Here is a 20,896-nt window from a genome sequence, read left to right on the forward strand (position 1 = left end):
ATAGATGATAACTTTTATTCAACAACACTAAAATGCACTGTAAGTAGGATTTTACATATAAATTTAGAGTGAACTGTAGATGAAATAAATCTCCGAATTCAACAAGAATGATTTGCTTTACAGTAGATACAATCAAGTAATGAATAATGATATCATACATTTCTGTATCTCGAGTTCTTCGATGATTTTATAATAATAATAATAATTTTTTTTTCTCAAAAATTAAGCTATTCATATAAATGATATATTTCTAATAGCCACAGAGTCAATTTAATGTATGGTGTGAAATTGGCACACATTTTAAGAATCGTAGAATCTTTTGTATTGTTAATGAAGTCGAATCAAATCCAATATACATTAAGCATTGTTTCAGAAGTAAGCTTGGATCAGGTAAACCATAAAGGCCATGTTGATGACCAGAGACGTCATGATGATAAACAGAAGACTCGCCTTATCAAATGCCTTTCCCACTGTCTTCCATGTGATGGCAACTTCGTCATCACTTTTAGACGTGGTGTATTCCGCTGTCGTAGGTTTTTTCTGTTCAGCTGGAGTTTTCTTTCGCGAAACATCTTTCTTTTCATTCGTATCACGTGACACGGATGTTACACTTATCTCTGTTGGTGTCACTATGGCGGTTTCGGATTTGTTCTTCCGACACTTAATATATCCCATAATATTAACGAATTTGATGTAATGTTGTGGTACTTTCTCCTCATCTGATAGGTAGACCTTGACCGAGAGGATGGTCAGAAGCATAATTAATACACTCATAGCCATCTGAGTGAGTAGAAGATAGCACAGTATGGATATCTGAGGCATGGACGCCTCCGGGAGAGCTTCTGTCACAATCGTGAGAAATACAGCAATTGACAGGAGATTTGTAATGGAGAACCCAACTCGCTCACCAGAGTCAACCGGAAGTATGAATACGAAGGAGTTGATCGCCGTCATCATACACAGGGGTAATATCATGTTGATTACATAAAATAAAAACCGTCTTTTGAATGATAGCTTAATTTCGACAATCTGAAAACCGTTTTCAACGATTGATATTTGTGTTGACAATAGATCCCATATTGCATTTTCCGAAAACATTCCTAAATCGAGATCCGGATTTAAGGGATTGAATGAAATTTCCGTTGGCATGTAAAACCAAGGGGTAAACAAGAGTTTACATGTCTGTTTGTCGAAGGGATAAAATGTGACGTCAGCATCACACGAGACTTCATAAACATCTGCCGGATTCCAGGTGGCAAGGCCAGTGGACATGTACCGGATATAGAAGTCATCCAAGCCCAGAAATTTAAGATTATCAAAGGTGTTGCCTAATACCATATTGGGTTTCCATACCTCTTTCTGTGACAGGAGGGTAGTAGTAAGACCATTGTAGGTGGCCGGCGTCCATGTCATTCGATTGTCAAACCAAGTTATTGTGAAATAACCAGTGATAGCGAATTTTCCTTCCGCTTCTACGAAATCTTGAATTGTTATTAGTCCGAACGTGATATTCACAGGTAATGGAACAGAGTAATCTGTCCCAGGTCGGACATGTTTTTGATAACCTGTCATCAGAGCGGTGTACAGATTCGTTCCGTCAGTTGATGATTGGGACAGAGTTGTTGAAATCAACATTGCTAGAACTGCAAATAAGAAAAGCATCTTGCCTTCCTATGGTCGTCTCAAAGCCCAAACGAAATAAACTCGTCTCATTAATGAATGCAAATATTATGCCAAATTGAGACGCGGGTGTTAAAACAGAACACTAAGTATATATAACACAATAGATCACGTGCTGGTGACGTATATATAGACCATATCAGTGCTGTATTTGCTCTTGCGATGAATGGTTTGGATTTGTATTGTTTGATGTCCTATCAACAACTATGCTAATCTTAAGACGGCCTCCCCTGTGTGTGAAATACAGTCATATAGCGTATGTCGTCTGAAAACTGTCGGATACAGTTTATAGGTTCTATTTGATTTTAATATAAATTAAGATTGCCCACAAGAATCGTAATTGGCGATGTAAATTTCGGTCGCTGATATGCTGTTTACAATACACACTACGATTCTAATTTAACAAAGAGGTATGCGAATCGTTTCCTATTATAGCAAGATATTTTACTGATAAAAATCGAGTGCATTACATTTCGATATCGTGTATGCAAAAGAAATACTTAATACAATACAAACAAGTATTTGTATATTTATATATATCTTAAAACAGTTATTTTAACTTTATCTAATTTGGAACTCGATAGGGAATCACACAGTTCAAAAATGTTATAAGAACTATATTCCACTCAACATTTATAGAAAATATATTTCATTAGATATAACAAAAATGTGTTACTATGAAATGTTTATTACATTTTATGACTTTCAGATTCAACAAGACAAATTAAAAAGCTAACAATATTTGCATAAACCATGTATTTTTGTATCGAGCTGTCTGATTGGACAATGATGTACAGTCCTATTATACACAGTCATTTGACTATGATTGGTATTACTGACCGTACATAGCTTAATCCCGTCAAAGAAAACCGAATACAACATTAAAATGGAACCATAACTATAATCCCGGCAGAATTGGGAAAAACCGAATAAATAATAAGGATTTGCATGCAAACGTCATGAAACCGTCTTGATGTCCATTCATGGATTGTATGCTCAAACTAACGTTCTTGTAAGTTAGTCGGCAAATCATCATAAAGTCAAAGTAAACATAGCATTGTGTTTGGCTTTATTTTCAATTTTGTCCCGAAAAAACTGACAAAATAATTTCATTATTAATTCATAAATTGAACGAGTCACTATGCTGGAACAATACATGCTTTAGTATGAAAATGGTTCTATAAACATGGGACCATGTGTTCTGGAATACCCTTACGGAATACCTGGACCCTATTCATGGAACCATTATCATGCTCAATCGTCTATTCTCAAACCAAGTTTCTTGTTCAGTTTATGAATTAATAATGTTAACGTCATTTCATCAGCGATACTAGAAATTCAAATCACTTGAATTTGACAATGCATTTCTGCAATTATTAAGCAAGCGAAAGTTCATTCATCAAATACACCCACATATATATATAAAAAAAATCAAATATATAACCATTACCATCTGAGATTTAAATCCAAGTTAACACCAACATCATCTTCCTACTTCTCAAATTATATCTCGGGAAGCTGTACCTGCTAAATACCTGGTATCGCCTTTCACAGCACTGATGTGATTACAAAAACGAAATTAAAAAAAAATATATAGAAAATAATATTTTAGCTTTTCAAAATGTATATACATACGCAAAACATAAATGTACTTAATGACGGTGGGTAGCCTTCTGTACGGTGTTAAACTGATCAACGCTGTTCGTGATCTCATGAACAATAGTAGACAGCCAAACCTTATTTTTTATCAGATAAATGATCCACGAACATTTTCCATTGACGTGATGACTTCACGTTAATTGAACCTTAATTACATGTCAGACTAATTACCGTATAATCAATGCTCTATCGAGCCGTAGTACCTTGACTGATGTTAAACTTCAATAAACACCGAAAATCGCACGAAAATATACCTTTTACAAACCCCGTCGCTGGCACCAATTGTGTAAAAGACCCCGATGATAATCAAAGATTTTCTAACAATAAACATTTAACGTGGTGTTAATCACGTTCCGAAGTATATGATATCGGATAAACGACTTGTGTAGTGTTGTCTATTGTATTTATATCGCTTAATCGCCTTACGTATAACAAAGCCAGGTATTATCGCCGAGCGAGGTAATTGATATTAGAGCAATTAACATGTATATAGTACACAGCGAGAAGGAACCGGAAAACAATAGCGTTAAGTCATCTATGTAGATTAATGATAAAACTAAAAGCACCATATACTTTAAAACGACTGTGGATTTATTCACACATATATATATGTCAATCGTTAGTTTGATCTGACGGAATCAGGCTAATATCTTGTTAGTGTAACATTTACTCTATAGTCAGTTGTATTGTTCATATTAAATAGTCTGAAACATCAAACGTGAAAAATAAAATGAAATCACTGACGAAAATAACCATTCTAATGATAATGGTTAAGTGTAAAATAGCCAACCACTGTGTCAAATGGTGACGTCAGTGAATTCTTACACAAAGAATAATTGACACACTACCTATTAATAAAAAGTATTTGAATTTATTACATTTTAACAGTGAAATATCGAAAAACATTTTATTCTATAAAAGCGATATTTGCACTAGCGAAAAATATCATTTTTCAGACTTGACCAATCAAAACACTACTTGCAAACGACAATTGGGAAAATCAAATGCTGGACCGGTTTATTGCGCACTCATGAAAAATAACAAAATATTAGCCACACTCGTGAAATATATTAGGTATTATCGAAGACACTGTTAGACATCCTCAATGTATTTTATGATATTGTACACTATATATGTATATGCTAGTCTTTTTGTCATTGTTCTAGAAGTGGTTGTCTCCCCTTCCACTGCAATTGTATTCAAACCATCCATAGTTCAGCCTGACGTCTGACAAATGAGGAATTATTAAAGGAAAGAGTTATTAGAAATATTAGTGATTCAGCTACTGTATACCAACATGTATAGAGGATATCTAACAGTGTTCAGAAATATCAAATACATTTCACGAGTGGGACAAATATATTGCTATTTTTCACTATTGCGTATCAGAATCAGCCACACGAGTGAATACTGAATACTCTTTAGGAGTTTCTGTTTATTACATTTTATAGCGAAATGAACTAGGACAGTTTTAAAGTTCTTCGTTGTTATTGAAAGTGATTTGACAGGTTAAATCAGAGAAAAGGTGATATTTTTCACTAATGAAAAATTTCAATTTTGTAGAATGAATAATCTTCGATATTTCGCTCTCTCTCAAAGTGTAATGAAATGTATTACTATGCTATAACTTGTGAAATAATGTGATATGAAAAAAAATATTTTGCCTGTTCATAAGGCGTATATTGATAAGATAATAAGAAAATGACAGCGACGGATATATATCTGGTTAATATCTTCACATTATCAATAATCCGAGCGTTACGTTCACTTTTACTTTTTTCTCTCAGCATCCCTGGAGTATATCACCATGTCACAGTCACTGCAACCTGTTGGGAAAAAACAAAACAAAAAGGACAAGTTTGATATGTTAAAGTTGATCATACAGATCGGGAGCTCATCATCATTTTAGATTTAGCGGCTTCGACCTTATTTGTCACTGTAATCTTCAAAAGAAATGTCGGCTTAGCGATTGATCAGGATTGTTTTCCTGATACCGATCAAATAGATATCTTTGTATCTTTGATTTTGTCATGACATTTTCAAGGAGTGTAGAGACTGAAAGTGAATGTAAGTTAATGTCGGGTGTGATATCTGCAGAGTTCGCCCATCTGAGGAAAGCTATTTTGGGCATAGTAAGATTTTAAATTGGCATTTCACAACGGTCATCACTGAAAAGAAACTGTTTGGCACATATAATGAGCCTATGACATAACATTTCAGTAAAATGGCTATACTGTAGACCACATTTAAGGTCTAAAGTATGTAGATAGGACGTCAGGCAATTGCTATCATCAAGCCTAACAATACACAATCTTTGAAATGCCATGCATAAACTAACACTTCATCATATAATACATGAGATGCACATTGTCTATATATTTTTATATCTTGATCGAATAATCGGGTGCTGCCAGTTTCATCAACGTTCCCAAATTAAGGAAAGTCTTCAATTTACTATTATCAATAGGAAGGCATTATAAATTATTTTCAATGAACATGTCATAGTCATATGTAAGGGACTTTCTTTGATTTTAAGCCAAGGGTTATTTTGGATTACAAATATTAATGAAACTGGGTACTGGTTATTCGGAAAGTTGATAGTATGTGCAGTTAAGAGGATAGTCGCTTAAATCATCTCACAATCCTTATGCTTTAATACAGTTCCGACATAAACAATGAAACAATGAGTGGAAATGGGTAACTCTTACACGATAAAGGTACACAGGATTTCTCATACTCAGACAAAAAAAAAATGTTCCGAAAATTAAGCTCCTTTGATACTTGAAGAACAGTCTTTACTTTAATCCTTACTTTCCTGTCTGGTTCTACTTCTCTTTGGAGGACTTGATTTCCCAACTGACAGTGAACGAACACGTCTATGCACATCTGCAAACTGCTGTGTTTGACGTGGAGCTTCTGCCGAATCATCTTGTTGCATAATCTCTAAGATGTCACGACGTTCTGTGGTTGCCAGCTTATGTGAGATACTTTTAACATGATCCAAGATCTCCTTGATATCTCTATTCATTCCTTTGGTGTTATCTTCTCCAGTCCCATCCATCCCACTCAAGTCGCTAACCTTCAACTTCAATATAGATTCTGAGTCTTGCTTTCGTTCTACAAGACAAAATGCATTACATTATATTAGATTATCAAATGCCATTGATGGTTAAACGTAAGTATTAGCAAAGTAGTGTGTGATGTTTCGTTGAGACCTCCAACAGAATGCAGATCGATACGACGGAAATTGACGTTGCTGTTGCATTCTCCAATTAACACAATGATTTATCAATCAAAATTTAATTCTTTTTGAAATGTTGGGTTGTCTCTGTATCACAATTTTATAGTTTCTTCTTTATCCTTAGTATTTCTGTGTATTGATACCTCACCGTGTTTATCACATGATATAGTTCCTACAAACTATTTATTCTGACAGCTGTTACTTGGTATTTAGTACATTTGATACCTCAGTATATTGAAGTACATGTTATCCTGCCATTACAAAATCAGCCTAGGATGGTAGTAATTGGAATGTCAGAGTTTTAAGAGTTTTTAAGCTGATATCTGCTATCAATAGGCCACGCAGTATTTTGTAAGCAACTATCAAACTGAATGTTATATTGAGCATAAGGCGAGATTACATTACATTACATTACATTACATAACCCCTCTCTTCCGTCTTTTTGATTTATATTGTATACTCATACTTCAACGCTATCACTGATTCATCTTATATTCATCGTCCATCAGAAATATCGACGATTCGATTTTAAAGAATAAGGATCGGTTGTAGTTTCGAGATAATGATATCACTGATACGGACATAATACTTTTCACTGAAATATTAAAAAGATTTTAACTTTTAATTTTCAATTTCTGAGGACAGAATTATCATTCCCATCGATGATTTGGTTGATTCGCTGTTTATCCTTAGTAAGAACAAGTAAAATCAAGAAAGTAGTCAACAGTAGTCAGTAGACATACATACGTTCTAGAGTGGCCTTGTCTAAATTCACTAAAAGTTTCTTCAGATGTTCGGCATTGTTATTTTCTATATCTTTTTGTCGCCAAAACAGCAATCCTCGAAAGCACATGTCTTGGTCGGATGGGTCGTCTTCCAGTGCATGAAGATCGATGTCGAAAAGTTTCTGTAACGTTCTGCGACTGTCGGGGTCCACTATATGCGAAGAAATAAAGAAATCATGTAAAAAATACCATGTTGAAATCGTTTAACATTCTGCTTATAAATAATTGTTAATGGTCATCGATATAGAAGAACGGTAAGAAGCTGTATAACTGTATTTTGCTGCTCACACAAAATTAAACCGAATTCAAAATTTTCATTTGATTTGCTGTTTGCATTTTAGCAAAGCATGCGAACAAAATGGATGTTTCAGGAGAATATAATTAGATTCGCTAATGTGGATCACGTATATTGCATAAAACAGTCATACCCTTATACTCACGAGTGTTTGTGTCTTGAAATAGGGAAATTAACCTCGATGATCTTGATTTGAACCTTACCTTCTTTAATCACATGAATTTTAGCACAGGTTATATAACCTTAAAGTTATAACAGCATTTGTTTCTTGTCCGAATCGAACTGCGCAAGCGGTCTTGCCGTGGGAGGAAACTGGTAAAGAACCAACGTGGTCCGGCAGATTACCCTTTTTTCACGCCTGAACGAGGAATCAGTCAACTTAGATACAATCTAGTGTTTTACCACTGCAGTGCCAAGAAGCATTTCTTGTTATGTAATTATAAGATTATGAAAGTTCATCGTGGTACAGTACAACAATCTTACCGGATTTTGACGCGATGAACTGTATTGTAGAAAGTGCTTCCTTTGGAGCTTGGTCGATTTTTGCCTTGTACATATCAGATAGCTTGCGCTTGCTTTCTGCAGTCCAATTCTCTATCGCCAGAAGTGCCTGTTCAATTTTGCTATCGGTAAAATGTTCATCAGACGACATGGTCAATTCTAAAAGTTCCAAAATTGACCCGAGTTTCTTGTCACTTCTCTTACCCATACGTTCGAGACTCTTTAAGGACATGTCGACGATATTCTAAAATAAATGACGTTATGGAAATATATACCGTTATATATACCGACAATAAGTTACCATGTGAATTACTTTACCTATTAGTGCAGATCTAAAATCACTTCAAAAGTATATTATTTCACCTCGCATCCTTATATCTATATGCAATTTGCCAACAATCTATGCACCCTGTATTTCTTCATTAATCAATCAACTCTATTGCATTATTTCATACAAAAAACAGCATTGGTAAAAAATATGCTAATATGATTTATATAACTATGCATTGTTCAAGTTTGCCTTCCTCAGTGAAGTTGACATTTTAATGAAAAGGCCATGTCCTGCAAAAACTGGGATCATTTAAAGACAACATAGTTATGAGGTTATCACTCACCGCTGGTTTTATTTTTGAATTTTAGCTAGAAAAGCTGCCCTTACAGAAAAAAATACTATAAACGTTTAAAAAGTTACGTACTGGTAAAATAGTATCGTTAAATTGATATATTTAATATGCATATCACAATATATTACCTTAAACCTCGCTAATTCCTCTGAAATGGTGGCATGTTCCTCGGTGACCTTAGTGAAATGCTTGGTCATTATTTTCTTCAAATCCTCCTGTTTTCCGTCTTTGCCATCTATAATGACATTGCCGTTTCCAGTGACGACAGAATCGGCAATAGTATGGTTGCCGACTTTCGTCAGAATCCATTTTATACCTTCTTTGTAAATCTTTTTCTCTGTCTTTAATTGTTTCACCTTTTCGCTTAGGTGGTCGAGTTCTGTTTCAACACTTCTGTTCGAGTAATATTTATTAAACAGATTTGGTCTTTTCTTTTTCAGATTTTCACGATTCTCAGCGCCGTCCTCTTTTTCAGATTCATTTTGTGAATCTTCATCATCCACCTGCATCGACTTCGTTGCTGGATTTACTTTTGCCATGTGTTCTCTGTAACGAGCAATATTGGCAAAATAAATATCATTCGCTTACAGGAATAATAACAAGAACCGGGAACCAAATTCAAAGCGATACAATACCCCAGAAGCAATTTCTTTCATTTATCCTCGAAGCCACTGGTCTGCAGCTGATGCTGGATTGACGATTTCTGCAAATACATTTGCGATCACGGCTTCCGAGGTACACAGCAGTTGACGTTCACATTTACAATTAATTATACTGAGTATTTATTATCAGTTATATTGCATCGATTTGGCATATAGGGAGGCATTTCAATGAATAAGAATGTCCCTATTCAATACTATAAAGAGGCCTGATTATGTTTTCGAGACATTTTGAAACTGTGGAGTTCGGAGCTAATTTCATAAATCTGAATATTTTCTTTCAAGCTGTGTGGTTGAACTAATTTTCCTGAACATTCCTGTTTAGTTTGTGCATAGTGTCTAAGAAGAGCATGATTTTGATGATTGAAATGCCTCCCTATATGTCATATTTGTGTGATATTGTTCACAGCCTCCATTTGCATCTCAAGGTCGAAACAAAACCAATGTTTATGCTTCTATTAAGTCAATTTTCGGTTAAACAAATGTCTGTACTACCTGCTATAGACACTTGTGAACACAAAAGCGTGGTTATTTTGTACAATATACGTTATCAACATGAGCTTACTGTGCTCTCCTGAAACTTGCATTTAAAGTATGTTTTGGCGAAATTAGCAGGCAGCTAAACAAATCAAATATCAGCAATACCTATTGTTAGCCATGATACATACCAACAATCAATCAAACTACTTTGTTAAGTTGCAACAGAATAGTGATTTATAAGCTTGTAAAATATCACTGGATTTGACATTTACATGATCCTGAAGTTTGTCTTTAACCACATACAACTGAACAGCCATGTTTATGCGGTTATGTAAAGCAGGATGAACGTTATCGGGCAAAACAAGTTACTAACCATGGTATTTTTCTTTCAATTTTTCTTCTATTTTTGTTTCGCATAACAGGTAAAACGTATGAATATAATGTCATGCAGTGATTTAAGAATCGTTGATCAATATCTGGACATTGTCATGAATTATCCTTTGGCTGATAAGTTTTTTTGTACAATACATAAAGATTAAATATAGTAGACATCTTCAATACCAGACTCGGTTGAGAATACATGCTTCACGTTCTTTTAAAATCTGAAATTTGAAAATTAAATTATAATATCTATTGAAGCTCTTTTGTAACTCCTCATCAAAATGTGACATTTCTGTTGATCTATTTTTTGTAATCAGTCACGTTCTTGATATCAACTCTCTAGTTTCTTAGCTTCACTGACGAGACCTAGAAAACCGAAACATCTGTATAATGTCCCTTAACATCACTGTCAAATCATAGAAAAAACGAAACAGCTGTATGATATCCCTAGGATCACTTACGAGTCTGCTGGTAGAGCGAGCGATCGCCAGTTCAAGATCTAGCGTGGGCAGGATATTTTCGCATTAATACACTGTGAATAGAATTACTCGCAACTTGGTAAACTTATGACTAAGAAAACACTTGGATCGTCATAAGTATGCAGCAGTTGTTAGTCTTTAAACAAAGGCAGTCACTCACTTTACCCTGATCATTGGTTCAAACGGATCTCCGTACGTTGGGTTTTTATACAGAACATTCACTTCCATAGTTTAAAGCAATTCACTCACCTTAAATTCTTGTGAACTTGGTCAAAAGAATTACATAAATTTAGTCATAGGAAAAATCACTGTTGTACCTGTAACGTCACAATATGTAACCACAGTACGATTGCAATTAGATAACTATAAAGCAACGATATACAGTACTATAATCCGATATATTTTATTTTAAAATATATATACAAGTTAATTTTGAATACGGCCTATTGATTGTATCTATGTCTCTTTTGTATGCGTCTGACACAAGAACAATGCAAATTAACTATCAAGGATAATATCTAGCTGATATTAATTCTGAATAATGAAGAACTCCAAATAATACAAAAACAAAGTGGCTCTTTAACATAATTTATCTATATTAATATCTATAACATGAATAATGACTTCTCTTGAGGAAGTATAGATTGAGGTCGAGACATACGATATACGATACAATATATGAGCATAGACGCATTGTTTATGTTTTCTCTTATACAATAGTTTTGTAATGATCAATTATTTTAACGACTCGGAAATATCCCGTCTTGAGCAGACCATGAACTATACAACTACTACAGCATACACTCTGTTCGTTGATTAATATTGTACGGTGGACTCGAATAAAGTATGTATTGTTTCTTTGGGCCAGTGCTCAGTACTATTACTCAAGATACAAACTATTTCAATAAGTGAAAGTCTTATAAGTTAACTTAATCATGGATAAAATTATCGGTTCAAACTATGTGGTCGGCATTAATCATTACAAAATTATTTCACTGGAGAAACATATAGAAAATGCCTCTCATGGATTTCGACAACCTAAGGTACGAGTACAATCGTGAATGGCAGCCATGGCAATGACAGACTCTTTCACCCTAACCCTAACCCTAACCGATTTGTCCATTTTGCAAAAGCCGCCTGTCTTGTTAACTTTAGAGTGCTACCTTGTCGATATAAACTAACCAAATGAGACCAGTCCTTGGGTACACGGCCCTATATAGTCAGAGAATAGTAGGACTTGAAAAGAATATCCTTGAGTACTTGGTTTGTTTGTTTTTTGTTTAACGTCCTATTAACAGCCAGGGTCATTTAAGGACGTGCCAGGTTTTAGAGGTGGAGGAAAGCCGGAGTACCTGGAGAAAAACCACCGGCCTACGGTCAGTACCTGGCAACTGCCCCACGTAGGTTGCGAACTCGCAACCCAGAGGGCTAGTGTTAAAGTGTCGGGACACCTTAACCACTCGGCCACCGCGGCCCCTTCTTTGAGTACCTCTTTCAATATGAGACTCACAACTTATCAATCAACCCTCGTAGTAAGTACATTAGTGATGTAAAGCCGCAATCTATTTCGCATGACTCACACTTCTCTTAATAAACGTCTTATACATATTTATAAGAAATGAGATAAAAAAAAAATGATCTCACTAGACAAAAGGAACAGATAGTTTGCTTTTACTCACATATTTAGAAAATTCGATTTTGTCGTATTTAATGATAAAAGATTAAAAAAAAAATCAAAGCAATGTCATAACGGATATACAAAGATTTACTTGATTGTAAACATCAATTCAAGCCATAATTAAAAGGAACATCTACAGAATGTATTCATTTTATACAGGTTATCGATGGATTACTAAAATTTACCCTGGTAAGGTTGAACTGTTAGCCATTAGTCGTTAATGAGAAAAATTTCAAAGAAAACTCTTGCCGTCCTCAAACACCCAAAAGGAAAATTCTTAGAATAACCTATTATTTCCAACTATTTAATACAGTAGCAAAGAAATGTAACGACGTTATTTTTTATATATATATATTTTTTTTTTATCTTTTTGCTCATTTTGTAAAATCATGCGTTAGATATATATTAACATACCGTTGAATTCTTCAAACAAATCTCATTGTAATCATCCATTTGAAATTACAGTGATGCCCACGGTTAGTTGATAGATAAAAAAAATATGAATCGCGCTATCTGGCTCAGAATGTATGAATAAAAACAAATTCTTTGTTTATCGGTTAATACGGGGGATGTTTTTTTTTATCCACAATGTAATCGATCGAAATAGAATTCGAAATCAGTACCTTTGTATTAAAGATAATATAATGTAATATCAGGAGCCCAGTAGTTGGTTGTACGAAAAATAAAATCCTCAAGAAAGTCATCGTTATGGTAGCAGGTAGGCAAAGATAAAAATTTATCGAGTTAGTTTTACTAGATAAAGTTTTGAACCCCCCCCCCCCCCCCCCCCCCCCCAAAAAAAAAAGTTGGGCCCTGTATTCCGGAATAAGTTCTTTCAATAATTATTTAAAAACCAAACGTAGTGCGTATTAATACCCAGTAAAAAATCAAAACAAAACATCGTGCAAATGAATCAACTGTAATAAATATACCACAGTAAAGCTTCACAACACCTTCCCGTGAACTTTGTACATTGTCATCGTTCCACCCAGCACGTTGAGAATGTCGGATTTCTCTTTCCTCATCGGTAGATCGATTTTGTTATTGTCTACGCTTTTTTCAACTTGCGCGCGCAACCACTGTTCTTTTTTGTCCTTGTTCTCGTGTAATATGACATCTTCACTACGAGTTGAGTATTGTTTGGCGTGTGGAAGGTTTCTGTAGTAATACCAACTCAGACTGTCCATGTTATTGGATACTGTCCTGTTGCGAATGATATCTTCCAGACAGTCAATGGCAATAGTGTCCATTTTGTAATTAAATTTATTTGCAAATAATTGCGGTCGACTTGTGAGCCAAGTCAAATCTTTTCTTCCAAACACACACACACCTCGAATATACCGTCCCTCACAAGAGACTTTGTCGTTTTCCCAAATGATGGCACGTGACAGGAAGTTACCGAAAATGTGACGTATTTCTGTTTCATATCCTCCTGGAGCCCATGGAAATGTATTCAATGTCGCCCAAACGTTTTCTTCTGGTGAATAAGTATTGTTTAACCAAGTAATAAATTCCTGCGCAACGTCATCCTTTAGAATGAAATCAACAAACGCGCGTGAGAATGACCCGTACGCACTGCCCTTACTCATTTGAAGTTTGTACCTAAACGGTTCTTTATCCTCAGTCGTTTCCACGTTACTCGTTCTAGTAAGCCTATATTTCTTGGAGAATCTCCATTTTTGTAGCACCGGGTGATTGTATGATTCAATGTCATTAGCACCATTTAAAGATTTTAAAATTCTAACAATTTCCAAATTAGTTTTGAGCGGAAACTCCTGTCCTGTAAGGTTAATGTAATATTTCCATTTTACACCGGACTCTGTGCATTTGCGCATACATTGCAAATCGCTGATCACGTGGGCAGAACTAGCGTATATAACGTTAATGCGGTCCCGAATGACGTGAACGTTCGGAAAGCATCTACTGATATTCAGTATAAGGTTGTATACTATTTGATGGGCTTTTCCGTCCACATACAAACAATACACATTGTGAGGTCTATATATAGTTCGGAGTAACTGTTCCGCCTGCTCTGGATCTCTATGAAGCTTGATGGAGAATGCCAATGGAAAATCGCTTTCCTCCTGTGAGACCCCGTCAGTAATGTACTCGTGTGCAGTGCGAAGTGTTTCACAGTTTCTCACTAGTTCTGTGAGCTTACAGCTAGAGTACTTTCTACTTCCGGTTGGATTAAATCTCAGTGGTTGGATTCGTTTTCTGTCACCTCTAATATATATTGAGCACGTGCCATCTATATTTGGACTCGGTAAGCATTTTTTTGCCAACGGATCACGTGGCGAATCCTGGTGACAATGTTTGATTTTATTATGGACCGTATCCAGTTGTCTAGAGTATGCCTGAGTTAATGGTTCCGATTCTAGTTTCCCAACGTACACGTCATTTCCGGGATTAATCCATAGACTAAACAACGTTAACATAGAAAACACTTGTATGGCAACAGTAACTAACCACACACTCTTGATAGGCATTATGTTACACTGAATATAAAACGAATATCAACATAGTCATGTGACATGCCATATTACTGTATTATGGTAAATCCTCAGATTTAAATGAAGTCATCGCCGAAAATATGTTGGGATTTCTTATTACTGTCTCCTGGAAGTCATATTCATTGGTAAGTATTTTTCATGAATGAGACTATTCGGTGTCCAGATTCAGAATATATACTCCCCGTCAAAGTGTGCATCACATGCATGTGATGTGTATCTAAGGGAAGGGCCCACCATTCATCAGACACGTGGTACGTTACTAGGGGCGGGGATTGTCAACTGTCAGTTGTGTCCCTCCTCGCTTTTCATCCTCGTACATCAGACAAGACGGTATCGCAGCCCCTGGGCACATCACATCACGACAACAGCAGTTTTTTTGTCCTGTAAAATAATATAAACAGATGAAAAATAACAACTATATTTTTCTGTACTTTTATACGTAGAACACATAAATAAGATACAGCCAAAATAACAATCAGCTCTTTGAGAATGGAGGCGTAAACTTTATCGCTCCGCACAATTTATTGCCAAGGGACTATTTAGCGCGCCTAATTGTGTTGACCTTATGAGGTCAAATTACCTGCCTGTCAAAGCGCGTATGTGATTGACGTATTATGCCCCGCGTGCATTTGTTTGTTACTATGTTTAGCATGGCTAATAAGTAGCCATGATTTATTACATTTCCGCACTATGTTGGCTAGGTACACTATCCCTGTCGTCCACTGAAAGGTCGTAATAATGGACGTTAAATCCGTAAATAATAACAATCCCGCTCGCTGGCATTGATCAGAATACGTGTGGTCTAGTTGATATGATGTTTTGTCTCAGAACAATAAATAATGATCATATAAAAATAGATAAAAACAGTGCTTTAAGTATTACTCGGAAAATATTTCTTCATTTTTGCACAATTAAGTACTTTATAACAGCTGAATTAAACTATTTATAGAATATGGTATAACTGCCAGATAACTCGATGTAATAGTGTTTTAGCACAGAGATCTCTGAAAGGTAAGAGCGTTTTGTAACTAAATTTTTTTTTTTTTATCTAGCAAGAGAACTATTTCAACATTACATTAAGATTTGCTAAGTTGCCTTTTTTATGCGTATACTTGTTTTTTTTCTATCTATTTTTAAAAATAGCGATTTGTTCGTTGATATCATTTTCCATTTTAGTTTAAACTGTGTTTTATTTGTCAGTTTCCCTTTAACAATATACATGTATATACAACATATAAATGGCAAAAAAAAAAATCAAAAAAGAATTAGAAACAAGTGTCACGACACTTATATAAATCTGACACACATATATATAGGTTGACGTTACATAACAGCATAGACATGATAAAACAAATGTGAAAACATCAGTTGGAATTTTCCATTTTGAGGATGCATTACATTATAGATGCGATCATGAATCTAAAGGAAGAAAAAATATATATCAAAACACATTACTACCTTCCCTATATGAGATACTGTAAACGAACCTATTTTAGTATACTCAAATTTAGTGCATATTCGAATAAAAATATGAGCTAAATGATGAATTGACGCTTCAACAGTGTTAGGCATAGAAAACATTATACAGGTTTTTTTTTATTTAACGTCCTATTAACAGCGTCATTTAAGGACGTGCCAGGTTTTGGCGGTGGAGGAAAGCCGGAATACCCGGAGCAAAACCACCGGCATTATGAAGAGACTGCAGCTAGTGCAATTTAATTTTAGTGGAATGCTTCAAAAGAAAATCGCTAAAATAACACATCCCCTAAAATATGTCAGTTTACAGTTACTTCAATCATCAAACGCAACTTTACCATACCTATACTGTATAAAAACCTTCGTTACTAGTTTATTTTTCCTGTGTTTGAAATGATATCTTATAGATATTTAATGTTATGACATGCTGTGCTATTTGTATTCATTCAAACATATGTGGCGTGCCTTGTTTTGATAAGCTCCATCGCTTATGATGACTGAATTAAAATTGGTATCTAAATTGATCATATAATGGTCTGTATATTATCTATCTTTATTGCATTTTTGCCAGTGAAATATAGAAATTTATCAAGCTAATAAAATTTATATTTTCACTGCAGAGATGAGCAGTGAAAATATAAGATTTTGCAGTGAAAATATAAGTTTTGCAGTGAAAATATAAGTTTTCCGTTTTTGACCAATTAGAACGGACCTTAGTATTCACATTGTTGAAACTTGCCTATTTTTTCCAATCGAAGCGGAGTTAGATAAATCGTTTTTTTTTTTATTTGCTGTATTTCTGAAATTCGCACTCGTGAAAATATCGATATTCTGTCATACTCCTGAAATATATGTTATATAAACGGGAAACCATTCAATATCCTCTCTATATATCACTGCCATACAATCCAGTATATAATAACTCCTATTCTTATATCCCTCAGATGCGTCACGAAGACCGGGATTTATCACTACCGAGGACAGAGATACAGCATTTTCAGTACATTCTATAGTGACGAGATGTCAGGTGGACAACAAACTATGCGGTCAGCTACACATAAAATCTGTGTACTGCTGCACGTTGGAACAATTAATTTACTGCATGACGTTGTGTATATACGTACTGACCACGTCTAATCTATGCATATTTTCCTGTCACTGACCATGTCGGTCGACTCGTGCTAATGGCCATAACTGCATGCTCTCTTGAATAATAACCAGAATTCTTGATAATAAATAAGTCACAGTTTCGGGAAGGGTAAAGTGTTTTGAAAATAAGGCGGTTTAAAAATAAGTCAAAGACATCGTTAGTTAAAACATGAAGTTGTCATTATATGCCAGTTACATCAAAAGTGTTTTATGAACTAAAGTTTTAGATTTTGTGAAATGAAATGAATACATAAATATGATTTAAAATTAATTTCATCTTGGTGATAACAAAAATGCTGCACATAATAAAAGATCTTCAAAGACATATATAACCTAAACCCGGGGGCAAAGAAAAAAATATAAAATACATGCAGTGTGTGTTGCCATTTGTTTCAAAGGTATGTAGAAAGGCTTCATTTTTTTGAAGAATATAAGCACATAAGATTTGAAGTAAAGGAGAAGATTTTCACTGATCAAGTGATTAAGCTAATCACATTTCGAACGACTGTGGTTGCCAACTATTTTGTCCTTTATCATCTCCAAGTAATCCAATAAAGACGTATCCGCCCAATAAACCAGCTCTATAGCCATCGTTCGATAAATACATTATCTTTTACTTATATATTTATATTTTAAATGAATTATAATATATACTCCTTTATTACATTCTTACCAGTGAAATATCGAAAATTATTCATTCTATAAATGATTTGACCAGTCGGAACACTCTTCACACACGACTTTATATTTTGAGTCTTTAGAAATCTTTACGGATGATTTACTACTGGATACTATCCAAGACCTTTCATTATAAAATTATATATGACGTGATATTTTGATATTTTTCACGAGTGCGTAGCACGAGTAAAAAATATTAAAATATTAGCCACACGAGTGAAATATATATGGTATTTCTAAAGATACTGTTAGATATCCTCTCTCTATATAATTTTATAGTGTAAGTTCTTCGTAAAGATATCTAAAGACAGATTGTTTAAATAGAGCACCGACTCAAGTTTACCAATACAGCTCTGTGGAGATGAAGAGAATTATTAATATTTTCAGTACAGTATTTCAGACTCTTTTCCATTTGCTGTTTATTTGCAGTTTCCTCTATAGCTATATAGATTTTGATCCATTTGTACATATTTCCCTTTACATAGCGATACCTATATCTATCTGAAAGATGGTACAGCAATATGAAGGTGGGCATCGATTGAATGTCTTCGGGATGTGATTAATCATTTATCAATTGTATATTCAAAAGATAGAAAGAGAAACTCAAACTTTCTGAGGGTGGTGATATGTATGTAAGTTTTGGTATTATATATTGATATCTAACAGTGTCTTCAGAAGTACCAAATATATTTCACGAGTGGGGCTAATATTTTGATATTTTTCACGGGTATGCCACATGTTTATTACATTTGTATAGCAAAATATACCGGGTCAGCTTTTGATTTTCCCCATTGTCGTTTGTAAGCAGTGTTTTGATTCGGCAAATCAGAAAAAAGTGATATCTTCACTTGTGAAAACATAATTATATTTCACTGGTAAAAATGTAATATATAAAGATAAACAACAACATCATCTTGTTACAATCTTGTACCAATCAAGCATAATTACACTTTGTCGGAGATAAAACACCTTCAATACTTCCCCGAGACCAAAGCAGACTTGCTCTTAAAAATATGTTTACATTTCAATAATTACTCGTATTCATAGCAACTACTTCTGTAAGTAAGTTTATTCGATCTCGATTAAATGCCAGACTAAACATTAGTATAATTATTTTATAGTTTCCCGAGATTTGTCTGGTACATACCGTTATCACATTGTTTTGCTCCGCACTGTTCCGTTCCAAAATAAAGCTAGTTTGTCCACCATATTTTGAATTTACTTTACTTCACTTAACGGATTTATCCAGTGAACTTGATTTAAGATCCGATCTTCAGCTGTTTTCTCTGTAAAACTCGGATTTATTTGTCCCTTCCTTAAGATGCTGTGTCCAATAAATCATGAATTTTCTTTCCTATCCTTAAGCTTTTTTGTCCTGTAAAACTAAGGGTTTCTTGTCCGTTTTAAGCCTTTTCGCCTTGTTAAACATGTGCTTAATTACTTGTCCATTTTCTAAGCTGTTGGTTCCAGTACAGTTTGCCGAAAATGGTGCTCCATACTTAAAACGTGCTATGTCAAGATCCGCTAATATATTATGGTGTATGAATTTATGGTAAATATTTATATATATATATATACATGTACACTTACTCAGATATACACCTTTACGTTGTATTTCCTAGTTTCGGTCGAGTGGTCATATGACAACTGACCACACGTCACTGCGGACATAGTAACTGATGTAGTGGAACAGATAGGAAGTGACAGTAACTTTGTAATTTATTTAACGACAAGGAGAGGGACACAGCTTTCATGTCCTGATGATGTAGTACACTTGTTTATCATTAAATAACATCCCCTCTACATGTTTAGAACTCCAGGATGTTGGTCAATCCCGCACCCAATGTACATTATAGGACTCATTTTACAAGCACGCGCACATGTTGATCTGACGTAAAAGGAAATCTACCTTGACAAATAATTGATCTGAAGCATACTGTATTCTTCAAAGCTTTCAACTGAAATCAGTGTTACCTTTGACCTAATAAGGTGATTGTTGTCTTTAAGTTGAATTGTAAATTACAAACTTTTTCAAATAATTTATTTATAACATATACTAGATTGTACGAAGCCTGCTACATTTAGTTTAAACTTTCTTTTATTTTTCATTTCAATCACATTCAATATACATACAATAAACAAGACAATAATGGAAATAGGAACAAATGTCACACACACTTATGTCAACATATCGCCATTACTAAACTTCGGTTCATGTTAACACTATACAGCAGCACTCGCTACCACACACATTTACCAAATAATTATTGGAAACAAAATTCATTTAAACATATTACAGTTGTGGGGTGGAAGATAAATATAGTATACATTTTAGCCATATTAGTCTACTAAAGAAAATCTACTTGTTTTTTAGTATATAATTCTGAACGGCTAAGAATATTACTTTATTATTAACTAAAGGAAGAGATTCGTCTCTAGAAAGTAGCAGCTCCAGATTAATATTAAAAGCCAAGCTATGTAGATAGGAAGTAAGGAGTGAAAGGAGAACGAAATATTGGCATGGGAAGTGATGAACATTAGTACCAGCAGCAAGCTTTGGAAAGTGCTTTGTGTATACTTCTGTTAACGTTGTCGGCATCGGTGAAGATTAGCTCTTAT

General features: G+C 34.6%; 3 protein-coding genes across 3 annotated transcripts; all 3 read right to left on the minus strand.

The window, feature by feature from the left end:
• Positions 1-369: 369 nt before the first annotated feature.
• On the minus strand, positions 370-975 carry LOC117332153 (acetylcholine receptor subunit beta-type unc-29-like). Its single transcript, XM_033891038.1, has one exon. It carries the CDS (start codon positions 973-975, stop codon positions 370-372), a length of 606 nt encoding a protein of 201 aa, XP_033746929.1.
• A 1,381-nt stretch (positions 976-2,356) lies between these two features.
• Positions 2,357-10,496, minus strand: LOC117332602. Its single transcript, XM_033891577.1, has 5 exons — positions 8,913-10,496; positions 8,144-8,405; positions 7,328-7,516; positions 6,151-6,456; positions 2,357-5,165 (listed from the first exon to the last, which is right to left on the minus strand). Exons 1-5 carry the CDS (start codon positions 9,321-9,323, stop codon positions 5,110-5,112), a joined length of 1,224 nt encoding a protein of 407 aa, XP_033747468.1. The 5' UTR covers positions 9,324-10,496; the 3' UTR covers positions 2,357-5,109.
• Positions 10,497-13,363: 2,867 nt separating this feature from the next.
• Positions 13,364-14,985, minus strand: LOC117332605 (beta-1,3-galactosyl-O-glycosyl-glycoprotein beta-1,6-N-acetylglucosaminyltransferase 3-like). The gene has a single exon (XM_033891579.1). The coding sequence runs from the start codon at positions 14,948-14,950 to the stop codon at positions 13,406-13,408; it is 1,545 nt and encodes a 514-aa protein (XP_033747470.1). The 5' UTR covers positions 14,951-14,985; the 3' UTR covers positions 13,364-13,405.
• Positions 14,986-20,896: the final 5,911 nt, after the last annotated feature.

The sequence above is a fragment of the Pecten maximus genome, chromosome 8 (genome assembly GCF_902652985.1).
Source record: "Pecten maximus chromosome 8, xPecMax1.1, whole genome shotgun sequence".
NCBI classification, from domain to species: Eukaryota; Metazoa; Mollusca; class Bivalvia; order Pectinida; family Pectinidae; genus Pecten; species Pecten maximus.